General features: G+C 43.5%; 1 protein-coding gene across 1 annotated transcript in view; it reads right to left on the bottom strand.

The window, feature by feature from the left end:
- Positions 1-25,473, bottom strand: part of acap2a (ArfGAP with coiled-coil, ankyrin repeat and PH domains 2a) — a 92,317-nt gene that overhangs the window by 47,654 nt on the left and 19,190 nt on the right. The window contains exons 3-5 of the mRNA XM_056264789.1: positions 6,192-6,311; positions 5,754-5,807; positions 2,797-2,855 (exon numbers count right to left, since the gene is read on the bottom strand). Of these exons, the coding sequence (XP_056120764.1) occupies positions 2,797-2,855; positions 5,754-5,807; positions 6,192-6,311 (233 nt within the window). The remainder of the gene's footprint in view (positions 1-2,796; positions 2,856-5,753; positions 5,808-6,191; positions 6,312-25,473) is intronic.

Here is a 25,473-nt window from a genome sequence, read left to right as displayed (position 1 = left end):
CATACCACACCAAGGAAAGTGGTTCTCTGTACTGGAGAAAGCACACTCTTCTTGGCATTGAGCCTCAACCCCAACATCTGCATATGAGCGAGAACGACACCTCGGTGCCGAACCGCCAACTGCTCTGATTCCGCTAGAATCAGCCAGTCGTCGATGTAGTTCAGAATACGTATGCCCTGAAGCCTGAGAGGGGCTAGAGCTGCATCCACGCATTACGTCAACGTGCGGGGTGATAAAGCTAGACCGAAAGGAAGAACCCGATATTGGTATTCTTTGCCCCCGAAAGAAAACCTTAGGAACTTCCTGTGCTGAGGGAGGATGGAGATATGGAAGTAAGCGTCCTTCAGATCTATCGTGACAAACCAGTCCTCGGATCTGATTTGAGTCACGATCTGTTTGAGTGTCAGCATCTTGAACTTGAGTTTCTGTACTGAACGATTTAACAGACGAAGATCTAAAATGGGACGCAACCCCCCATCCTTTTTTGGAACAATTAAATAACGGCTGTAAAAATCCGACTCTCTGTCGGGTGAGTACACCTGTTCTATAGCTTCCTTTGCTAACAGGGCCTTTACCTCTTGCTCCATTACCAGAGCCTGCTCGGGATGCACCACCGTGGGCAGCACCCCGTTGTAACGAGGAGGACGAGAACCAAACTGGATTCTGTATCCTTTCTCTACAATCTGCAGGACCCAACGAGAAATATTCGCCAGAAGCTTCCACGCTGCCAGAAAATTTACTAAGGGAACCAGCTTCTCGAGGCTGGTCTCTGGTGTTATCGAGACAGCTAATTCCGGAGCCTGAAACATAATGGCAGGAACTACCTGAACTGGCCGCTCTAAAGCCCCCCTCAGAGGGCGCGAAACCGATGCTGTGCCGCAGCATAGCATCAGCGACTCGCTGGAGACCGCTGCGCCCTGAAGCACCGAGGGTGGCAGGGTTGGCAGAACGGTCTCGTGAGGAACCCGAAATGGAACGGGCACCGTATAATGAGGTGTACACCACTCTATTTCGGTCAGGGCTGTCCTCACAGGCCTGATGCATGAACATCAGGACCTTTTTTTTTTTTTGAGCCGAAGTCTTCTTCGCCTGAAGAACGGTCCTCAGATCCGGCTTCGACTTAGAAGACTTTGGTTGAGAGGGTTGCGTCTGTCTCCAGTTTCCACGTGGAGGTGCACGAGACGCAATACTCTCTTTCTGATGCACACGATATGATGAGCTAGATGGCTGGGGCTGCTCACGCCCAGCAGCCCCAGGGGGCTGGACACGGCGAGGGATAAACTTTTTGAAAGCGTCAGCTTGCTTTTTTGACTCCTGAAATCTCTCGACGACCGCGTGGACTGCGTCGCCGAAGAGACCAGAAGGTTCAAGCGGAGCATCTAACAAAAAAGCTCTATCTTTTTCCTTAATCTCAGAAAGACTTAACCATAAATGTCTCTCAGTAGCTACCAAGGCTGCCATAGACCGCCCAATTGCTCTGGCGGTCTCCTTAGTAGCCCTGAGAGAAAGATTGGTAGCCCGACGAAGTTCTCGAATATCGTCATGACTGACTCCCTCACTACTATCCAGATCCCCCAGCAGGTCAGCCTGATAAGCCTGGAGCACTGCCATAGTATACAGACATGCTCCAGCTTGACCTGCTGCCATATAAGCTTTGCCCACTAACACCGAAGTGGCTTTGAGCGGTCTAGTGGGCAAAGCCGAGGCTTTCAGAGACGATGCGGGACCAGGGGAAAGATAGCTGGCTAAATTCTGTTCCGCCTGGGGCATCGACTCATAACCATACTCTTTCAGCCCTCTTATTCTTGAATAAGTGTTAACTTGAGGGCTGAAAAGTCGTGACGAATATGGTTTATTCCACGATTTAGAAATTTCATTGTGCAAATCGGGAAAAAATGGAAGCCCTCGTGGTGGAGATAATGTTGTGGAAGATAAAAAGCGTTCATCTAATTTGCTTTTAGGACGAGCACCCCTCTTCTCAGATGGCCATTCAATATTTAATTTTTCTACAGCCCGCGACATCCACCAGCTCATCATATGCTGGAGAAGTAAATTGTGAATCTCTTTCCCCCAAGTGTGTGCTTTCACTCTCCAAACTCATAGCATCGACCTCCTCGGAGGAAGAGCAATGAAGTAATGGAGGGCTCTCTCCCCAGGCGGAAGAAACCGTGCTTCCGACACCGGGGGGGGGGGGGGGGGGGAGCGCTGGATCTTTCGGGTAAGGAAGGAGAAAGAGCCCTCGGACCCGTCTCCAACCCCTCCGAAAGATCCTTTTGCGATCCCCAGGAATGCATTCTCCTGATCCCTGATCCCTGCGGATCGCGAGCCTGCCCACTCTCTTTGTCAAAGAGTGACAGCCGAGAGCGGAGCATGCAAAGCGGTAGCATTTCACAGTGTTGGCACTCAGCCCCCTTGAAGGCTGAGACCGCATGCTCCACTCCCAAACAAATGACACAAAGCTCGTGTGTGTCCCCACCCGTTAAATAACGCGGGCAGGGAGAAGCACACTGTTTGTACACTTGTTTCGCCATAACGTTTCCGAGATATAATGCAACAGACAACAATAAATAGACAGAGACAAAATGACACAGATCGCTTGCTGAGACACAGAAGCTAATGCCGCGTTTCACCGGATGTGCTTTTATCCCTTCCTGGTCATGACGTCACCCACCCGTGACGCTCATTCTTTCCATTGGACTAGTAGACATTGATGCTCAGACGCATTCACGCTGGGGGCGTTCCCAAAGCATCGATGACGCATCGCGAGTTCCCTCGAAAGGGAACTTAAACACTTACTCCTTCACAAAAGCCTGAAGCTGAGACTTGATGGATCTCTGGGCTTGATCAAATAATATCTAAAAGGAAAGGTAGCAAATAGAAAGTACTGCATTTAATTCTTTGTGAGTTTGCTTACAAATTAAAGTAGAAAATACTAATACAACATCAATGTAATAAAAAAGAAAACACTAATATACAATCAATTTTAAAGGTGGGTTTTTATTTTAGAAAACTAACTGATGCCATTTGAGAAATACAGAACGTATTTTGTGTTTCTTATGGTTGAACCCAATAATTTAACCTAATAATTAGAACGAAATGCATTAAATGAGATTATTTAAATATACATAAAATTAATCATAATTAAAGATTTTTTTGATAATCAACCCTAATTATTTTATATTAATGTCATTGTTGTATTTTAATTTATTAATAGATATGATGATCATTATTATAATTACAATAACAAAAAAAAAATTTAACCAGAAGAAATCCCCAAAATTATGTTAATTAAACAATGTTATGTTTTGTATGATTTATAGAGTACTTATTTATGTAATGATGAGATAACATGAACACTTATGTAAATAAAATAAAAGATTTCCGAACTAGAGACACGCATCCAATCTTTAATTGAGGATAGTAAAAATGCAAGGGCTTTAGATACTGCTTTGGATGCGACTAGCTTAGTGAACTGTGTACAACTCTGAAATTCTGAACTCTGTTTGTTTCCGGCTGTAGAGCCTGTGCAGCAGGGCAACTGAGTGACTGTGAAACGGCATAGTCGCGGGACAAAACACAGCTGTTCCGTTCCGATTAAAACATCAAAAAGGTTTACCCACTGAGAATCCTGTTGAAAGTGCCCTAGTTATTGGTGATTTTATTACACGGAACGAGAAAATAGAGACACCAGCCACCATAGTCACATGTTTGCCAGGACCCAGAGACTTGACATCAAAGTAAATTTAAAAGTGCTGGCTAATGCTAATTGTAAATTCTCTAAGATTATTATTCATGTCGACACTAATGATGTTCGACTTCACCAGTCAGAGATCACTAAAATTAACATCAACGAGGTGTGTGAACTAGCAAGTATAATAGTATTTATAATACCGTATAAATATTTGACACAGTGGCTAAATTAACAAGAAAAGCTTCAACTTCTGACGTTTCTTAACAGCATAGCAGTAATGACTTTATGAACTTCTTTACTTGCAAGATTGATAATATTAGGGAGAAAATTATAACTATGCAATCGTCTACTACAGTATCACATCAGACTGATGTGCATTGTAGTGTCCCTGAGGAAAAATTCCATTCATTCATTGCTATAGGAGAGGAAGAATTTTCTTAACTCTTTAAATCATCTAAATCAACAACATGTATGTTAGACCCTATACCGACTAAGCTTTTTAAAGAGATGCTTCCAGAGGTCATAGATCCTCTTCTTAAAATCATTAATTCATCTCTGTCATTAGGATATGTATCAAAAACTTTTAAACTGGTTATTATTAAACCTCTATATTGTGTTTTTAAACCAGAATGGTGTTCAGAGGAAGTAATTTGTGTTTATTTGTGTTAAGTATTGGGTTTATTTCCCTAAAAACTCTAAACGTAGAGCATTCCAAGCATCAACAAAACATTGAGAGTGGTTCACACAGATCCATAAATTTCTTTCCAGTTCAAACTATAGTGAGGGGCATGGCTACTGTAGAAGGCTGAGCCAGAAGGCTAAGTGTTTGCATTTTGGCAATGAAAATAGTTCCAAACATATACATAACAGAATTGTGTTTGTCCGAGCAACAAGTCAAGTCAGGTCACCTTCATTTATATAGCGCTTTTTACAATACAGATTGTTTCGAGGCAGCTTTACAGTGATAATATGAAATGAATGGAACAAATATTGTTTTGGCTGTACAGCAGCTCTAAAAGAGTCATTGTCCAGTTTAAGTAAGTTTTTGATTGATTAATTTCTGTTGTAAAAATCATTAGTTATAAACTTTTAATGCGTTAAAACTTTTAATGCGTTATGGCCGTTCATTTACACGACAACAGTGTTTGGTGGCCAGCGGTGTTTCGTTACTGTTTCGTTAAAATCAGCTGCTTCGAAAAATTCAGTGTAAAGTACTCAAAGTGTAAAGTCTTATTTAAATATTCAAACTTATATTTTTTATTTTAATTACATTATTTATGCAGGTGTAATTGTACCAATTCAAATGCAACTTCTGTGCCACCTCTGCAGTGCAAAGATGCATTTTGTTGTTATTGATTTAATTTGATTCGAGAGCGTGGCTTCTGTAGCAGGCTGAGCCAGGAGGTGTTTAGCTGGTGTGGGAACATGGCTGACGTGTTGCATGGAAAAAGAAATTCAGCTGCTTTTATAGATGCGCAAACCAAAATTCGGTGCGTTTAGACCTTCAAAGATTACACAAAAACGAACGTGTCATTGCGATGCTATGTGCTGCAACCAGTTCCGAAAGACAAATGTATCAGTTTATGTTTACTTTGATGAGCCTCAAAGAGTTTTCACCATGTGAAAAAAACTGCATTTGGTTCAGATACGTTGAATGGGTTCATTATAAGCAAGGTGCTTGCGGGCACTCTAGACATAGTGTTAGCCTACTCAATTTCTTACTAATAGCAACAGAGCTAAAAGTATTCCTAATATGTTGGAACTTTTATTGAAAGTAGTCTATTTTTACCTGTTGAGACATACCTTCACAAGCAGCCTTAAGAGCTTGTTTGTGATGTTTGAGTAAGGGGAGGCGTGACGTGCAGAAGGGGCAATTGCAAAGTTGTTTGAAAATATGCTTTATTTCTGTAATTCCGATTTGTGCCACTAGTATCGCAGAAACTACATACTTTTTTTACAGTGTAGTTTTGAAGTTTGAATATATTATACCTTTGAGGTCTCCCCAAAGGGAGGTTTTGTCATAAACATACATAAAGATATCTAATACTTTCAGATGTCTTACTGTATGATAGTTGTTCATTTCCTGCAGAGTCTCAGCAAATGCTGCTAAACTGGACTGAGGAGAGAAATAGAAAACACAGCACACACTGCATTGCGTCAACATGTCAGTGCTTCCAAAAATAGTCAAACAAAGAAGCAGAAAATCATATCTGACAACTTGCAGCCTGGACTTTAAAAAAAAAACCAGGACCCTGTCCCAAATGGTACACTTGATGTGCACTGATGCGGGCCTCAGCAGACTACCAGACAGTTTACTGTATGTGGCATTACATCACCAAATTGTGGACTTAATGAAGACTGTTAGGGCTTAGGTATAATTTAGGACAGGGCCACAGTTTGTGAGATGAATTACTTAAGAGTGTAAATTAGAAATAAGCAAGCAAAAAGAACAAAGATAAACAAAAAGCAAAAAAGACAGCTGGTACGGGCTGTCTCTTACCCCGATGACCTCATCTCTGGTGGACTGCAAAGCCAGTTCTCTGATTCCATTCACAAACTGCTTGTTGGCCTGGTTATAAACTCTTCCAGCATCTATCATCCCTATACACAGCTTCACCAGCTGTAAAACAGTGTATTCACATTCAGTAAATACCATCTCACTGCATGCAGGAGTAAACACAAACACTTAAGTTTCCAAGTTGATACAAAGGTTGCAGTGATAAAGATGGCTTATTTTATTAACAGGAGGATCATTATCACAGAGTGATCTGATTGAATAATAATGTATTATAATCATGCTTATTAGTGGTTGTCATCTTGTAAATTATGCCAATGTACAAATGCTGGAAAAAACATTTTCACATTAATACATTTTGTTTATTTAGAATAATATTTTTATTATGATTTTAACAAAATCCAAAACAGACAATGACAGCAATACAACAACAATCTGCGTTGTATTTAAATGAAAAGCACAAAGTAAGAAAAAATGATAACAAAAGATCATATTTTCCTACAATCTGCCAATAGTTATTTTTATTTTTTATTTATTTATTTTCCACAATATCACACATTGCATTTGTTGCTACATCATTTCATCAAATGCATTCTATTGTGAAAAAAATGGACTCCCAGAAGCAACAACCATTCTTTAAATTGTGGGTATTTAGAATACTGTTACCTTAAACAGACACAAAATTGACAATCATTATACCTTTGTACCTCAAATTGAATTGATCCTTGTACCAAGAGAAAGGGGTTTAACCCTCAGCCGCAAATCCCTCGGGTTTATATCTCTCCAGTAGTTGTTGCTTTAAATTCTTTTTAAATATAGATAATGAGGCAGATTGTTTTAGAATAATATCCAACTCATTCCATAATTGTGGACCACTGTAACATACACTAAACCTAGCACTTGTTAGGTTCCTACATTTACCTTTTAGGAGCAGCTTATGTCTAGTGTAGTGTGTGTGAGAAGATGTGTATAATGGAATGAGCTCACACAATCTAATGTTTAACCTGTTGACAACATTGTACATTGTACATGCATTGTAATAAAAGTTACATTCAGGAAGCTTTAGTAGGCTATATCTATGGAAGAGAGCATTTGTATGAGAATTACGTGTGGACCATGTAATAGCTCTTATGGCTTTCTTTTGTAATATCAAAAGTTTCTCAGTATAAGTAGGGTAAGTGTTATTCCAAATAATATTACAGTAAATTAAATGAGGCTCAAACAAAGTCCTATACAGGGACAAGAGTACGTCTAGTGGGAGAACATGTCTCACTTTAAAGAACAGACCCACAATTTTAGATAATTTTTTAACCAGCTCATTAATATGTTCCTTAAAGTTTATAAATTGATCTATATGTATTCCAAGAAATTTTATTGCGTCCACTCTTTGAATAGCTCTACCATCTACAGTATATTTAAATTAATTAAACACAATCACTGTACTTATGAATAGTAGATCGAAAAAAAATATAAAAGGTTTTACTAATGTTTAGCGATAGTTTGTTACATTTAAACCAGGTATCTATTTCTGCTAGTCTGTCATTTAAAAGTTTTTCAAGATGATTCAAATGTTTGTGGGATACAAACAGATTTGTATCATCAGCGAAGAGTATTTTATGAACATTACAGGAACAATGTACAAAATCATTAATGTAAATAATAAACAATAGAGACCCCAGAATAGATCCCTGGGGAACCCCAAGTATTATATTTTCCAATCCAGAGTCAATACCATTTAAGTTTACATATTGCCGTCTTCCATAAACATAGTCCCTGAACCACTGGAGAGCCACACCCCTGACCCCGTAGTGCGACAGTTTTCCAAGTAAAATTTGAAAGTCTATTGTGTCGAATGCCTTTGAAAGGTCAAGAAAGACCCCAATACCGGCTTCTTTTCTTTCAAAAGCATCATTTATTTTCTCTACGAGATCTAAAACGGCCATACTTGTGCTGTTAGTCTTCCTAAAGCCATATTGTGAAGATTCTAGTATGTTATGTTTATTTAAATAATCTACAAGTCGTGAATAAACCACCCTTTCTAGCACTTTAGACAACGTTGGCAGGATTGATATGGGTCTGTAGTTTTGAATATCACTTTTGTCCCCAGATTTGTATACTGGTATTATCTTTGCCACCTTAGTTTGTTTAGGAACTATGCCATGCTGTAATGATAAATTAATTATGTAGGCAAGTGGCTCAGCTATTTCATTCACTATAGCTCTGAGGATCATACTACAGATTCCATCAGCACCAGCTGTATAAGAGCTTTTAATTTTATTAATAATGTTAATAACTTCCATTTTACAGGTAGGTCTAAAGTAGCAAGATCTGGGATAATTATTCCTCAAAAATGTTTTGTAGTTGGCATCCCCTGGTGGACCAAATTGTTGAGACAGATTCTTTCCAACAGAGGTAAAATATCTATTAAACAAGTCTGGTAATGAATCTTGTATTGTATCATTATTTGATTGGGTTGGCACAATGATGTCAGGGTTAACTGAGGATTTATTACTGCGGCCAAGTATCTCATTCAACACCTTCCAAGATTTCTTCTGATCCCCTGAGGCAGTTTTGAGACGATCAGTGAAATAACTTGCTTTACTGTCTCGTATTAAACTTGTTAATTTATTCTTATACTGTGTATATAAGATTTTATTATTACTATTTGGATTCTTCCTGTATTGTTTATAGAGTTTATCCTTCTTCTGGATAGACTTTAAGATTAATTTGGTGATCCATGGATGAATTTCTTTTTTATGTTTAATTATCCTTTCTGGAATAGTCGCTTTGATAGCAACAATTATTGCATCAATTAAGAAATTATAAGCAAAATTGGGATCTATGGCATTATATATTTCATCCCAGCTTTTATTTTGGAGGTGTTGAATTAGATTTGCAAGTGTTTTGTTATTAAGAACTTTTACCTTCGTTTTAGTACATGGATCCGATACTCTTTTTATCCAATTTGTAAAGAACACCACAGGATAATGATCAGAAATGTCAGAAAATATTACACCTGATTTACAACCAGTAATTTGTAAATTTGTTATAATATTATCTAATTTAGACATACATCTCTCTGTAACACGTGTGTGTTTATCAATAGTAGGATAGAACGATGAGGAGTAAAGAGTATTTAAAAAATCAGTTCCCTTTACATTTCTTTAGAAATGTCAATATTAAAGTCACCCATAATAATACTTTTTTTGTTCATCTGGTTTATACAGAAAAGGAGATTATCAAAGTGGTTTCTGAATGTTTCATAGTCAGAGTTTGGTGGTCGATATATGACTCCAAAGATGATACATGCACCACTCGCCATTTTAACTTCTAGGAATAATGAATCAGTGTGGCCATCATCAATTGTCAAATCATGACGCTCCTTCACTGAATAATGAGAATTTACATACAAGCATACCCCTCCTCCAATTCTACCCTGCCTATTAATACAGTACAATGAGTATCCATCTATTTGATAAATATCTAAAAAGGTTTGCTCACTCACCCAAGTTTCACTACAACCAATGATATCAAAGCTTTTCCCTGTGCTAGCAAGAAGTGCAACAAGGTCATTATAATGCTTTTTTAGACTTCTAATATTTAGATGCATTAGAGAAAAAGAGAAGTCATTTTGTTTCAGATCTTCAGGGTTGTAATAATCACAACTTGTTTTGGTAGAGGTACAAAGGTAATGTTCAAATGTCTCATATTCAGTACTACAATTTATGTCTATCACTCCCATTGTTTTGTAATAAAACTATATTTTCGGTTGCAAAAATACATTCCATACAGAAAACCTAGAACCATACTCTTCTTTTTTTTTTTTTTTTTTTTTACTGAGTCACCCTGTGAATAAGAGAAAAAACAAAACAAAAATAACATAAAAATAAACAAAACAAAAAGAAAACAAAAATAAAGTTGGACATCCATGCTAACAATCACAATCCAGTTCTCTTACCAGAGTATCTCTCGTACTGCGTAATAGCTTACGCTAGGGGAAAACCTCTTTTCCACGAGATATTGAAGCCAAAAATTATCCTTAATTTTTTATTAATGTAAAACGCTTTGCAGCAGCAAGCAGACACAGGCGAGACAGCTCGTGCGCCTATTGGCTGCTCTTGCGGCAAATGCAGCAGCCTATCGAGAGAGACTCTGCGTGGCGTACTGACCAATGGGGGCAACTCGCGCCCATATCGTCACGTCCCGCCAGAAAGGGCGTGGTCTCACTCTATAAATATGCTCGTTAGGCTGGTACAAGCTGGTTTTCATCTCTTCAGCGAAGCACACGCATCGCTGGATCCGGAGTGAGAAGCCGCGCCATCGAAGCAAGCTTTTCAGCGGGACGAGCTCTGGAGTCGCTGGCCTCGCCGCCTTCAACTGCCGTACCTGCTGCGCTTTCCGGCGTTCTATATCCTTTTATATCACTTTGTATCCTTACTCTGCAGAGAGTGTTTGCTCGCTTACTTGACGCGACTCACACTTCTCATCACAAAAGATAAGAGAGCCGGCATTGAGACTGAGCTGATGCGTCTGCTCTCTCAGGCCGTGGAAAGCATCGGCCTCGACTGGGAGGCGCCCGCGCACCCAGTGGCGGAACCCGAAGCCTTCGCGCGAGAGACCCCTGTTCGATCCCGGCTCTCGCAGCAGATAAAAATTTAGTCTCGCCGCGGCCAGACTTCCACCGAAACTTTTCGCTCGTTCAGTTCCAGAAAATACGACTGTTCCAGTGTATTTTGCAGTAAACAAGCTGGTACCACGGCCCGCTTGCCTGCACATAAAGGCCGTTTCCACGGCGACCCAGAAAAATCATGTAATCATTGTATTTCTGGTTTTCCGGCCACAGCCGATGGTGTTATAAGTGTAATAAAATGCTCACAGCCCAGTGTTCATTTCTACACACAAACACAGCCCGCCACGGTACAGGGCTCGCACAAAGGAAATCGACGCATGTCAATTGTGCATTAAATGTAGTGAATGTGCCCACAACCCAGTGCCCACAAACACTACCACGGTTTCTGTAAAACGAAACCAACACAAGTCTCCCTAGCCTCCTAGGAAATCGACGGTGTTTCAGTCTCGCCGTGGCCAGACTTCCACTGAAATTTTCGCTCGTTCAGTTCCAGAAAATGTGACTGTTCCAGTGTATTTTGCAGTAAACAAGCTGGTACCACGGCCCGCTTGCCTGCACATAAAGGCCGTTTCCACGGCGACCCAGAAAAATCATGTAATCATTGTATTTCTGGTTTTCCGGCCACAGCCGATGGTGTTATGAGTGTATTGAAAATGCCCACAACCCAGGGCTCATTTCTACACACAAACACAGCCCGCAAAAATGCAGGGCTCGCACAAACAAAATCGCCTCATGTCGATTGTGCACTAAATGTAGTTAATGTGCCTACGTCTCAGTGCCCACAAACACTACACACCACATGTCCCACGGGTTCTGTAAAAACGAAACCAACATGCATTCAGTCAGCTCAGGCCGACGGTGTTTTTCAGTGCAGTAAATGTGCCCGCTGTCCTGCGCCCACATTCACTCACAGACATGTTAAGCCCCACGGGGCTCGCCCCGCTCTCTCTCCCTCAGCAAACTGCTATAAGGGTTTTGAGCGCGGCCAGGCTGCCCGCCGCGATCGGCGCGCCCCCCGCCTCACATACTGTAAACACAGTGTCTGCGTTACAGCACGCCGGAGCTCCCTTGCCGTCACTATGTCTTGGCCAGAGCCCAGATCTCATTCTACCCCTAGCTATTCACGCGAAAGTGTGGGCACAGCTTCCTGGGGTATCAGAATGGGTGCTGAACACTATAAAAAGAGGCTATTCGCTACAGTTCGCTCGACGTCCCCGCCGTTATACGGCGCGCGTCGAGACGACGGTGAAAAACGAAGTATCTCATCTACTTCGAGCCGAGATAGCGAAACTACTGAGCAAAGGTGCTATAGAACCTTTATCTCAAGCTCAGAGCAAAGGGGGCCTACACAGCAGATATTTTCTGGTACCGAAAAAAGATGGAGGTCTCAGACCCATTTTAGATCTGCGACAGCTGAACAGAGCGCTTGTGAAACGCCAGTTCAGAATGCTTACGACCAGGAAAATCCTCGCACAAGTGCGCCACGGGGACTGGTTTATGTCAATAGATCTGAAAGACGCCTATTTCCAAATACAAATAGTGTCCCATCACAGGCGATTCTTGAGATTCGCTTTCGAGGGCCAGGCATATCAATACACAGTCCTGCCGTTCGGCCTGTCCCTAGCACCTCGTACATTCACGAAGTGCATGGACGCGGCGCTCGCACCCCTGAGACTTCAGGGCATGCGAGTCCTGAACTACTTGGACGATTGGCTGATTCTAGCTCGATCACGATCGGAGCTCATAGAACACAGGGCCGCATTACTCGAGCACCTCGAGGAGCTGGGCCTCACAGTCAATTGGGCGAAGAGCTCACTGTCTCCCAGTCAGAAAATTTCCTTTCTGGGAACAGTGTTAGACTCGCTATCCATGACGGCACGCCTGTCACCAGAGCGCGGACTAAATATTCAGCGCGTCGTGAAATCCTTCCGCCATGGCTCGATAGTTCCGCTCAAAAGGTTTCAGAAAATGCTGGGGCTGATGGCCTCAGCGGCCTCTGTACTCCAGTTGGGCTTGCTTCGCATGCGCCCACTGCAGATGTGGCTGAAGGCGCGGGTTCCACCCAGGGCATGGACAGCGGGTCTGTTTCGCCTCAGGGTCGACCTAAAGTGTGTTTCAGCTCTGGAACCTTGGAAAATAACCGACTGGTATCAGTCAGGTGTGAGTCTGGGGACCGCTTCGAGTGTGAAGGTGGTGTCTACGGACGCCTCCACCTCGGGGTGGGGAGCGCTGCTCGAGGGCAGACCGCTAGCTGGCCTGTGGTCAGAACGGGAAAAGCTCCTTCACATAAACTGCTTGGAGATGATAGCAGTCGACAAAGCGCTACCGCGCTTTTTTGTCCCCAGGTAACAGGCCACCACGTCTTGGTCCGGTCGGACAACATGTCAGTGGTGGCATACATAAATCGCCAGGGCGGCGTCAGGTCACGAAACCTTCACAGGCTGACGGAACGCCTCCTGGTCTGGGCTCAGCACAACCTGCTCTCACTGAGAGCAGCGCACGTGCCTGGTCACCTGAATGTGGGACCAGACAGACTGTCCAGGAACAATGTTCCAGCAGGGGAGTGGTCGCTACACCCGCAGACGGTCCAGCTGCTGTGGAAAACGTTCGGCAGAGCACAGGTGGACCTATTCGCGTTCCACGAAAACGCTCATTGCCCGAAGTTTTTCTCGAAAAGCAAGGACGCGCTGGCTCATGTTTGGCCCCGCTGCCCCCTATATGCTTTTCCTCCTGTCTCGCTCCTGCCTCAGGTGTTGGAACGAATCAGGGAAAACGGATGCCCAGTGCTGCTCGTAGCTCCGCTCTGGACAAACCAGACGTGGTTCCCTGCCCTGATGCAGCTGACCAGCACTGCCCCATGGCCTGTACCATTGAGGAGAGACCTCCTCTCTCAGGCGGAGGGCTCGATTTGGCACCCTCGCCCGGAGCTGTGGTCCCTGCACGCATGGGCCATCAACAGGTACCCGCTAGCCTCCCAGAAGGAGTGTTAAACACGATCGCGCAGGCTAGAGCTCCGTCTACCAGGCGGCTCTACTCCTCGAAATGGTCTGTTTTCTCTGCATGGTGTCAAGCCCAGAGCTTTTCACCTGTGGAATGCGGGGTTTCGGAAGTGCTTTCCTTCCTTCAAGAGCTACTGGATAAGGGCAGGACCCCATCCACGCTCAAAGTATATGTGGCGGCCATAGCAACGTTTGCAAAACCGGTGTCTGGCCAGTCGCTGGGGAAGAACGACTTAGTCGTGCGTTTCCTTAGGGGAGCTCGGAGGCTAAACCCTCTCCCAGGCCCCCTTCAGTCCCGACGTGGGACCTTTCCACGGTCCTGGAGGCCACGAAAGGCGCCCCATTCGAGCCAATCCAGCTGGTGGACATGAAACACCTGTCGTTCAAAACAGTGTTTCTCATGGCTCTCGCTTCAGTGAAGCGCAAAGGGGACTTGCAGGCGCTTTCAGTAAGCGCGTCATGTATGGAGTTTGGGCCTAATGACTCGAAGGTCATTCTCAAACCTAAGCACGGGTATGTGCCGAGATCCCTCAATAGCGCAATGGCATCCACTATCCATCTGGATAGGCTCTGTTTTGAGGCGGCAATTCCCTTGGAGCGCCCGCCAAACAAAACGAAAAGCTGCTCAGTCTGTCTGAAAACAGACGAGCGCGACACATAAGCTCTTAATGCCCTGACGGGGCAAAGGAGACTCGCGTCCTCCTCCTCATTGAGAACCGGAAGGGCGGACAGGGAAATTACCTGGGCCCTAAACCACCAAGATTTGCGGTACGACTGTAACCCTGGTTCCCTGAGAAGGGGACGAGACGCTGTGTCATCATCATTGATAATTTGGGAATGCCTCTGCGTGATTGTGTCTGAAGCATGTGTGTGAAATCAGTCCAATGGCGGAACATCATGGGCGGGTGACGTCAGGATCAGGAAACTATAAAGCGCACCCAGACCAAACATTGTTAGCTTCTAATAGGCCGAAGCAAGTCAATCACATGGATACAGGGAGTATGGTAGGGAGACGCAGCGTCTTGCTCTTTTCTCATGGAACCAGGGTTATAGTTGTAACCCGAGACGTTCCCTTTCGAGGGAACTCGCACTGCATCAACGTCATTGACACTTTGGGAACAAAGAATACCTGAATCACCAAACTTCAAAGTGCCTGTCTGTGTGAATCAACGCAAGCACACAAGAACGAAAGCAACTGTGAACCTGGTGTAGTATCCAGGTCCAGGTTGTAGAATCTCACAAACATAAGCGGAGAAGACCACCCTGCCGCATCACAAACATCTTGAACTGAAGCCCCTGACCATACTCGTCCAGAGGCCCCATGAGCAAGAGAGATTGCCTCGACTATCCACTTGATCAGAGTCTGCTTGGTTGCTGGCAGTCCTTTCTTGGGTGAACCAAAGCACACAAACAATTGATCGGATTTTCTCCACAGGGCAGCTCTGTGGACATATGCGTCCAGTGCTCTCACTGGACACACTAAATTAAGCATCTCCTGGTCTGAACTTCTGTAAGTAGGAGGACAGAAGGCCATGGCACATTAGTAGGTACCTTGGGCACATAACACGGTCTAGGGTACAAGAATGCCTTGACCATCCCCAGTGCAAACTCAAGGCACATAGGGGACACCAACAGGGCCTTAAGGTCTCCCAATCTTGTAAGAGATGCAATAGCCAGAAGGAAGAATGTCTTAAGGGTCAGTGCCCGGTTGCATAAAGCACCTTAAGTGTAATTTTCCCTTAAAGTCGCCCTTATGTTTCCCTTAAACCTAAGGGTGTTGCAGAAAAATACCCTTAAGTGTTACTTAACGGTTTTTTTAAGTGAAACGTCATAAACACTTAGAATTTCCCTTAAATGCTGTTTTTTCACTTAAGTAATCGTTAAGTGTTGCATAAAACCCCTTAACGGTAATTTCCCTAAGTATAACTTAAGGTTTGGAAATCGTAACCTTAAGAGTAACGCGGACAAAAATAAGACGACATGGCTGAATTTATGAAACCAGCTGAAGATCATAGGGAATAGGGAGAACCCTTTGGACCAATTTAGCCATGAAAAATTGTTGCAAGAATACCGATTTGATCGACGCGCAATATTTGACATCGCTATTAAAAACTAGACGGCTGTCTGTCTGTCATTACACGCGACTCGCATGTAAACTATCACAACGTTAAATCAGTGCGCGCACGGAGAGTGTGTGGCCGACAAAAAATTCACAGGAGAACGAGCTGATTCTGTGTTTTAAAAGGAATCATGACAGAAGAAAACAGGTATGCTATGGAAATATACTCAGCTGTATTTCGAGACACAGAGCCAGAAGTGCATTCACAAAACCTAAACAAATGCCAAAGCATGAGACGGTGAACAACACAAACTGCCGCCACGTTCGGAGCTAACGCGGTGTTGCATGATAGCGTCACTGGACTGACAGGTGATATTCCGACATGTTAGTGTTTTGCGTATCTATGGCAACAACAGACTTTTATAACGTGAATCCAGGATCGCTGTCGTGAAACACTTAAATGTTTCCCTTACCTAAGAGAACCGTTTAAGAGATTATATGCAACACCCTTAAGTTGTTCTCTTAGGTAAGGGTAAATCGCCCCTTAAGTATCATACTTAAGGGAAAAACTTAAGGTGCTTTATGCAACCGGGCACTGAAACTTCACTTTGATGGTTTCAATAGGCTCAAAGGCAGCCATAATAACCCTGCAGAGAGCTGTTCTTGCAGAAACTCCAGCACTGTACCAACTGGAGGGTTAAAATCCAAATTGGATTTTGTAGCATCTTTCTACAGTCTGCAGGACCCATTGTGACGCATTTGGTAGAAGTTTCCACGCTGCCAGGTGGTCTACTAAGAGAACCAGCCTCTCGAGATTGGCCTCTGGAGTACTTCGAGTAGTCATTGAAGCCCTGAAGCAAACTGGCAGGGGACGAACCAGCAGACTCCTCAGTGGATGTGAGCGTTCCGACGACGCAGCATCGAGGGAGTGACGCAAGGTCTTGTGCCTGAGACATGAGCTCGCTGGAAACCGATGCATCCTGAAACACCACAGGTGGTGGGATTGGCAGAACGGCCTTCTGAAGGCACTGAGGAGAAACTGGCACCATATAATGAGATGTGTACAAAATAGCCATTGTATGCAGACATGCACCAGCCTCGCCTGCTGCCAAATAAGCCTTGCCCACCAAAGCCAATGTTGTTCTGACCGGCTTGGTGGGCATGTCGGGGCATTATGGAACAATGCCGTAGAAGGGGACAGATAGTCTGTTCCACCTTAGGCATAGACCCATACCCTTGCTCATTCAACCCCTTAATGTTTGCATATATGTTGGAATGAGTGTTGAAAGGATATGCTGAAAATGGCTTATTCTAAAATTTAGATATTTCATTATGCAAATCAGGAAAAAATGGGAGGCCCCGACGTGGAGGTTGTGTTTTTACTTGCAAAAATCGCTTGTCTAATTTACTTTTAGGATGAGTGCCATGCTTCTCAGCTGACCAATTGATGTTTAACTGAGCCACAGCACGAGTTATAAACTATACAAGCTCCTCTTACCTGTGTAGGGGATGAGGGTGGTGAATCCTCAAATTACCTTGCATCAATGCTCAGCACATCCACCTCAGAGCCAGAAAGCTGAAGCATCGCGCTCTCTCCCTATGCAGCGCAGGCTTCCAATCCCAGCGAGAGAGCGCTGGTGAGGGCGGAGAAAAGGCAGAGCCCGTCTCTAACCCCTCTGCAAAATCCATTTCCGAACCCCACGATCGCAACGCGGCCAGAACCACGGGGAATGCGAGCCTGATCACCCTCAGCAAAGAGTGACGGGGGAGCAAAGTGTGCGAAACGGCAGTCTCTCACAATGCACACATTCAGCGCCCTCGAGCTCTGACTGTGCATACTCCGCTCCGACGCAATCACGCAGAGTCATTCCTAAAGCGTCACTGACGATGACTAACTCTTTCGCGTTAGTTCCCTCGAAAGAGAACCCAATTTTAGACCTTACAAAGAACTTGAAAATTTCTGGCCAAAATCTCTATTTGTGGACAGAACCAAAAAAGGTGCCCCAGCCCCCAATGGTACCATCATATGGAGTGAAAACAGTCTCAAAACCTTCCACAAATGCACGCGAGAGATCCGCATGCGCGCGCACCCATCCACAAATGCACGCGAGAGATCCACATGCGCGCGCACCCATCCACAAATGCACGCGAGAGATCCACACACGCAAACCAATCCACAGATGCCGGGAGAGATCCACACACGCAAACTAATCCACAGATGCACGCAAGACATCCACACACGCAAATCAATCCACAAATGCACACGACAGATCCACGCACACACAAAGCAATCCACAGATGCATGCGAGAGATCCACACACGCAAATCAATCCACAAATGCAGTGACAGATCCACACATACACATAGCAATCCACAGATGCACGCAAGAGATCCACACACACACACAGCGATCCACGAATGCACGCGAGAGATCCACACACACACACACACACACACACACACACACACACACACACACACACAGCAATCAACAAATGCACGCGAGAGATCCACACACACAGCAATCATGCATTATTGTCCTTACTCACATTGCTTTGCTCACAATCCACAAATGCTTTATCTGTACCTGTAATAATGCACAGCGAATCACGTGACTTTTGAGACTGTTGTTCCGCACCCTTGATTCACAAATGCACACAAGCCTATCTGTCCACAAGCCTATCTGTCCACATTACCTGCAAGGATGCGCTATGGTGTCTTCCTCCAGAGGACGCTAACCGGCCTTTGAGCTGAATCTTTCAAAGGGCTGGATTCATTTCGTTTTCTGATTTGCGAGACAACTGAAGTCCAGGGGCGTAGCAACGGGGGGGGACACGTCCCCCGCACTTTTAGAAACAGGTGATTCTGTCCCCCGCATTTTTTTTGACTCAGCGCCAATATTTCCGCCCGTGTTCTCTGATTTGTTACTTAGACTTGAGTGAGCTAACATTCAGCCAATCACAGCGCGAAGCATCTATTGGGCGCGTCTGCCATGAGCTTCAAATCTCTTGTTGCTCTTGCGAATTTTCGTGTTTGTTTAGTCGCTTTGCTGTTTGGCCGTCTAATGCACCCCAGAAAAAAAGCAGAGGACTACATCATTTTTTTCAAACACACACTGTTACAGTATGTCGCGATTACATGAATCACACATAAAGTTTCCTTGTTATGATTTAACCTAACGCTGTAAGACGTGTAAGACAACAGAACCCGTATGGACCTCGTCACGTCGCGCCGGATTGTGCCGAGTGTGTGCTAAATGCTCTCCTACTTGTTGCTTTGGATAAAAGCGTATGTTAAATGAGACATAACAGATAATTCCCAGCAGGCACACAACGTCATAAGACGTTGATATTTGGTTAAATTTTGGTTGCGACGTCGGGTGACCAAAATTCAATGTAAATTCAACATCTAATGTCAATGTTAAATTGATGTCCAATACCGAATACATTGATTTAGGTTTTATTGATATATTTTTATAAAATGTCTGTTGTATAAAATTACTGTAGGCTAGATGTAATCTGTTCTGTACTCATTGTCTCATTGAACACCTTTTTTTGGTCCAACTGTTAAGAAGTAAGATAAAAGTTATTGTTCAAGTGTAGTTTAACTGAAATATTGTAAATATCATAAAATATCTTTATTTCATAAAAATAAAGTATAGATGTCCAGAGTTGTCTGAAAGTCCCAAGTCCTGCAATATTTTTTTATTTCGAGTATGATTTCACAAAAATAGGTTGCTGTAAACTATCATGGCATGTTCCCAAAATTGGCACTAGGGTGCTGTAAAATGCCAATTGCTATTCCATCTAGAATTTATTATTATGAACATCACCTTTCAGTCCCTCCAGAAAAACGCGATTATGCGATCGCATGATTCAATGCATAATCAGCCAAAGTCCGCATATTTATGCGGGGGCATTTTTTCCAATACGCCGCACGTTTGCCGTATAAATTGCCGATTTACACGCAAAATATGCGGGGCTTGTATGATTTTATAATCCCCGCATTTTTGTTGCAAAAAAAGTCACATATATCTTAGCAGAAAGTTGAAAAATGTTGCGTTTGCTTCACACGAGAGCAGCCGTTTCCCCCTGTTGCCATGGGAACGTTATGAAGTGACGTAATTACGTGACATGAACATCATTGAAAAGCTGTAAAACAGGAAACATTTTTTTCCTATTTTATTTATTCATTTTTACAGAAGTTGTAGCATATTCCTTTTGTAAAGCTACAGAACTTGTTTGACTCATCAATGTTTTGTAAGTTTGAGCCATGTGTTTATTAAGGTCTGAAATAAAACAAGATTAAATATTCCAGCACTTTCTGTGATGTAGTATGTTTGCTTATTATAGGAAGTAATAAGAAATGAATCTTTACATTAAGGTAGTAGCCTAGTGAGAACAGGGTGTTGGGGAATCACTTTTTCTCTCTTTTTCATCAAACCGCAGTTTTTGCAAGTTCCCGCAATTTCATCATAAAATTGCAAATATCCTGCATATTCCATCGCCGCATAATCAAGGATTTTTGCCCGCAACAATCACAAAAAAACTCCGCGTTTTTCTGGAAGGACTGACCTTTGGGTCACATCACCACACCATTTTGTCCCCCCCACTTTTATAATGGCTGCTACGCCCCTGCTGAAGTCTAAACATTTTTCACTAAATATCATATAAATAAATGCAAATATAGAGTAAAACCAAACCTCTTTTTTTATTCTTCAACATATAATCAGAATATATAGCCTATTAAGAAAACCATTCGGATAACAGGACAGCTTTAAAGTCTTTAAATTATTTCTGTAACTGTTAGCCAACTACTAGGCTGTAGGCTACTACGTTTTCTTTTGTTTATATTGTTGTAATTCTGAATGTACTTTGTGGTAATGTAATAGACCCTCCCCGCACACACATATTACCTAGGCCTATATGTTTTGCTTTCCTTATTTTTAAAGAAAGGATGAATGCTTCCACATAATTTAACCAACAAAGTAAAAGATTTCTTTCAAAAGAATTCACAAGTATTACCCTCAAGTAAACAATTCTCAAGCAAACCATTACGTGCAAAAGTTTGAGATTTGCCTCAGTTGCTCCTTTTGCGGTGAATCAGATTAATCAGTTGTTCATCTTTTTTGATCTCTCCATTTACTAAAAAGCTTTGGCAAAATATTTCTAAGTTTATTAACAGTTAAATAGCAAAAGTGTGTGTGTGTGTGTGTGTGTGGTTGTGGGTGGGGTGGGGATATTATTTCAACCAACTAAATAATGAGACTAATGATATACTCAATTCAAGGCAATGTTTATTACAAAGCAACCACAACATGAAAACCACTTTAAATTTATCTTAAATTGCTTTGTAATAAACATTGCCTTGAATTGAGTATATCATTCAGGTCTCATTGTTTAGTTGGCTAACAGTTACAGAAATAATTTAAAGACTTTAAAGCTGTCCGGTTATCCGAATGGTTTTCTTAATAGGCTATATATTCTGATTATACGTTGAAGAATAAAAAAAGAGGTTTGGTTTTACTCTATATTTGCATTTATTTATATGATATTTAGTGAAAAATGTTTAGACTTCAGTTCCCTTATCGAGTCGGTCTCTCGACATGATGTTTCCTAACAAAGTTCGGGAGGAGCATGTTCAGATAATTAAACACATGTGGAGCACATTCAGGTAATCAAGCCTAATTAGACACGAGTGGAGCACACTCCCAATCAATGAGGTAAGAGGTATATATTCAGCAAACTTAACTCAGTTCTTTGACAGTCTAACAGCATCCCTCCACCACCCCATCTCCTCACTTCTTCTCCTAAATACTCTTACAACAAGGGGGAGCACTCTGGGTTCGGGCAAAAATTTCCGAGCTCGGAGCCCTCCCCCTGGACAGCACGCCAAATACGCATAATCTTTACTCTGTTTAATTGATGTAAATGTGAACTCGTGAAATTACGTATGGGGAAATCCATTTTCCTCGAATCATGAAGTCTGATAGAATAACTCTTTTGCTTGCAAATAGCCAATGGCGGTCCCGCCATCACCTGATTGGCTGACACTGCTCAATATAGGTGACGGCGGGCGCCAAAAACCTCAGAATCTTTTTTCTTCACTCGAGTCTGTTTTCACCGTTGATGTACGCATTCAGAGCGGAGTATATTAAGGAGTTTTAATTCCCCTCTCGCGTTCCGGTGGATTATATTATGTCTCTTTGTCGCCCGTGTGGTGGACCCATTGAATCCCCGGACGCACACAACTTGTGTGCTGTGCCTGGGTCGGGACCACGCAGAGACGGCACTCGAGGGATCGGGATGTCCCGCCTGTGAGGAGCTTCCCATCAGATCCTTCGTGCAAGGCTGGCCGTTACACGTAGCGACGACCTTGTGTCTCCTGCCTCTCCCCAGTCTGCCGCCTTCGAGCCGCGGACCGGGAGACGGCAGAGATCTCCATTCGCGGGTTCTGTTGAGGCGCTGACGTCGGCCCAAGGTCCACGCCATCCTCACGTGGCAGAGCCCGTGAGTTACTCTTGAGGCCATTTACCGCCCTCTTGAGGAAGCACGGGAATTATCTCGTTCGGTTACGACGATGACGACGCCAATGGTCCGAGTCTCCGTCTGAAGGCGCCCTCGCCTCTTTGGATGCGGAGCTTATGGCCATTCTCACTGAGGCGGTGGCAGATATGGTGCTGGAGTGGACAGCGCCCAAGGAGCTGCCGTCGGAAAGGTGGCCTCGGCGCGGGCCGTAAAGCTGAAGCGAGAGGCAGTTCAGGAAGTCGCAAAAAAAAAAAAAAAAAAAAAAAAAACAGCGCTCCTGATGTGCGTGTCAGGGAGGAAAGAGCGCGGGACGTGTTCGTCGGACCGGTGCGAAGAGGGCGTGTTCCCGCCCAGAGTTCGACGAGAATGTGTTGTTTCTGAAACCGCTGTGTTCTGTTTCAATAACAAGGTACATTACAAGTCTCAGCAAAAGAGCTTCTCTCCCCAACATTATTACCCGCCTCATAGACGGGAGACGCATCGCAGAGCGGAAGCTCGGGGAAACCCGAGGAGATGGCTATCTATGTCCCCGTGCATGATGCCGCGGACGAGCTATACCATTTCATATAGCAGTCAATGCTTTCCCGGTGGCTGGCGCCCAGCCCCCGCCGCAGCATTCATTGCCCTGTATGGCGATTCTGATTACTACACAGTGTGTATTCACAGTTGTTGCGCGATGCAACTGACGCTGTGTTACGTACTCACCACACTGTTATGTGTAAGGATTTATGCCATTATATATTGCCCTGTGTCCTTCAGTGCAATGGCTATGCTGATTACTACAAGTACGTGTTCACAGTTGTTGCGCGATGCAACTGACGCTGTGTTACGTACTCACTACACACTGATATGTGTAAGGATTTATGCCATTATATATTGCCCTGTGTCCTTCAGTGCAATGGCTATGCTGATTACTACAAGTACGTGTTCACAGTTGTTGCGCGATGTAACTGACGCTGCGTTACGTACTCACTACACACTGTTGTGTGTAATGATTTATGCCATATATTGCCCTGTGTCCTTCAGTGCAATGGCTATTCTGGTTACTACGCAGTACGTATTCACACTTGTTGCGCGATGCAACTGACACTGTGTTTATGTACACACTGCACACTATATGAATTTGCCGTTGTATATTGCCCTGTATCCTTCAGTGCAATGGCTATTCTGGTTACTACGCAGTACGTATTCACAGTTGTTGCGCGATGCAACTGACACTGTGTTTATGTACACACTGCACACTATACGAATTTGCCGTTGTATATTGCCCTGTATCCTTCAGTGGAATGGCTATTCTGATTACTACGCAGTACGTATTCACAGTTGTTGTGCGATGCAACTGACGCTGTGTTACGTACTCACTACACACTGTTGTGTGTAATGATTTATGCCATATATTGCCCTGTGTCCTTCAGTGCAATGGCTATTCTGGTTACTACGCAGTACGTATTCACACTTGTTGCGCGATGCAACTGACACTGTGTTTATGTACACACTGCACACTATATGAATTTGCCGTTGTATATTGCCCTGTATCCTTCAGTGGAATGGCTATTCTGATTACTACGCAGTACGTATTCACAGTTGTCGTGCGATGCAACTGACACTGTGTTTATGTACACACTGCACACTATATGAATTTGCCGTTGTATATTGCCCTGTATCCTTCAGTGCAATGGCTATTCTGGTTACTACGCAGTACGTATTCACAGTTGTTGCGCGATGCAACTGACACTGTGTTTATGTACACACTGCACACTATACGAATTTGCCGTTGTATATTGCCCTGTATCCTTCAGTGGAATGGCTATTCTGATTACTACGCAGTACGTATTCACAGTTGTCGTGCGATGCAACTGACACTGTGTTTATGTACACACTGCACACTATATGAATTTGCCGTTGTATATTGCCCTGTATCCTTCAGTGCAATGGCTATTCTGGTTACTACGCAGTACGTATTCACAGTTGTTGCGCGATGCAACTGACACTGTGTTTATGTACACACTGCACACTATACGAATTTGCCGTTGTATATTGCCCTGTATCCTTCAGTGGAATGGCTATTCTGATTACTACGCAGTACGTATTCACAGTTGTCGTGCGATGCAACTGACGCTGTACACACTGCACACTGATATGTGTTTTGATTTATGCCTTATATATTGCCCTGTGTCATTCAGTGCAAATGGCTATCCTGATTACTACGCAGTGCGTATTCATAGTTGTCGTGCGATGCAACTAACGCTGTGTTTGTGCACACTACACACTGATATGTGTTATGATTTATGCCTTATATATTGCCCTGTGTCATTCAGTGCAAATGGCTATTCTGATTACTACGTATTCATAGTTGTCGTGCGATGCAACTGACGCTGTGTTTGTGCACACCGCACTCTGTTATGTGTAATGATTTATGCCATTATATATTGCCCTGTGTCATTCAGTGCAAATGGCTATCCTGATTACTACGCAGTGCGTATTCATAGTTGTCGTGCGATGCAACTAACGCTGTGTTTGTGCACACTACACACTGATATGTGTTATGATCTATGCCGTCATATTTTGCCCTATCCTTCAGTGCAAATGGCTATTCTGATCACTACGTATTCACAATTGTTGTACGATGCAACTGACGCTGTGTACACACAACGCACTGATATGTGTAACTATTACGCCGCTATATATTGCCCTGTACCCTTCAGTGCAACTGGCTACTCTTTTACTGTGTAGTCACAGTTGTTGCGCGATGCCACAGACGCTGTGTTATGTACATTGATATGTGTCTATGATTTATGCCGTTATATGTTGCCCTGTATCCTCAGTGCAGCCGGCTATTCGATTAACTACGTATTTACAGTCAATGTCGCTATGCCTCTGACGCTGTGTTTTTTGTACACAAAACTGTAACTATGCTTGTGCATAGTCTCAGTCGTCGCTACGGCGACTTGCATTGCATCTGTGTAGATATTGAAGCGTTATGCTGCCCTTCAATGTAATGGACCATTGTGTACGCATATTCATGCAGTTTCGGTCGCTTCAGCAACTTGAG

This window comes from Rhinichthys klamathensis, unplaced genomic scaffold, assembly GCF_029890125.1.
Source record: "Rhinichthys klamathensis goyatoka isolate OS25496 unplaced genomic scaffold, OSU_Roscu_1.1 h1tg000011l_1, whole genome shotgun sequence".
Taxonomy (NCBI): Eukaryota; Metazoa; Chordata; class Actinopteri; order Cypriniformes; family Leuciscidae; genus Rhinichthys; species Rhinichthys klamathensis.
This window is presented reverse-complemented; position numbering and strand designations above follow the sequence as displayed.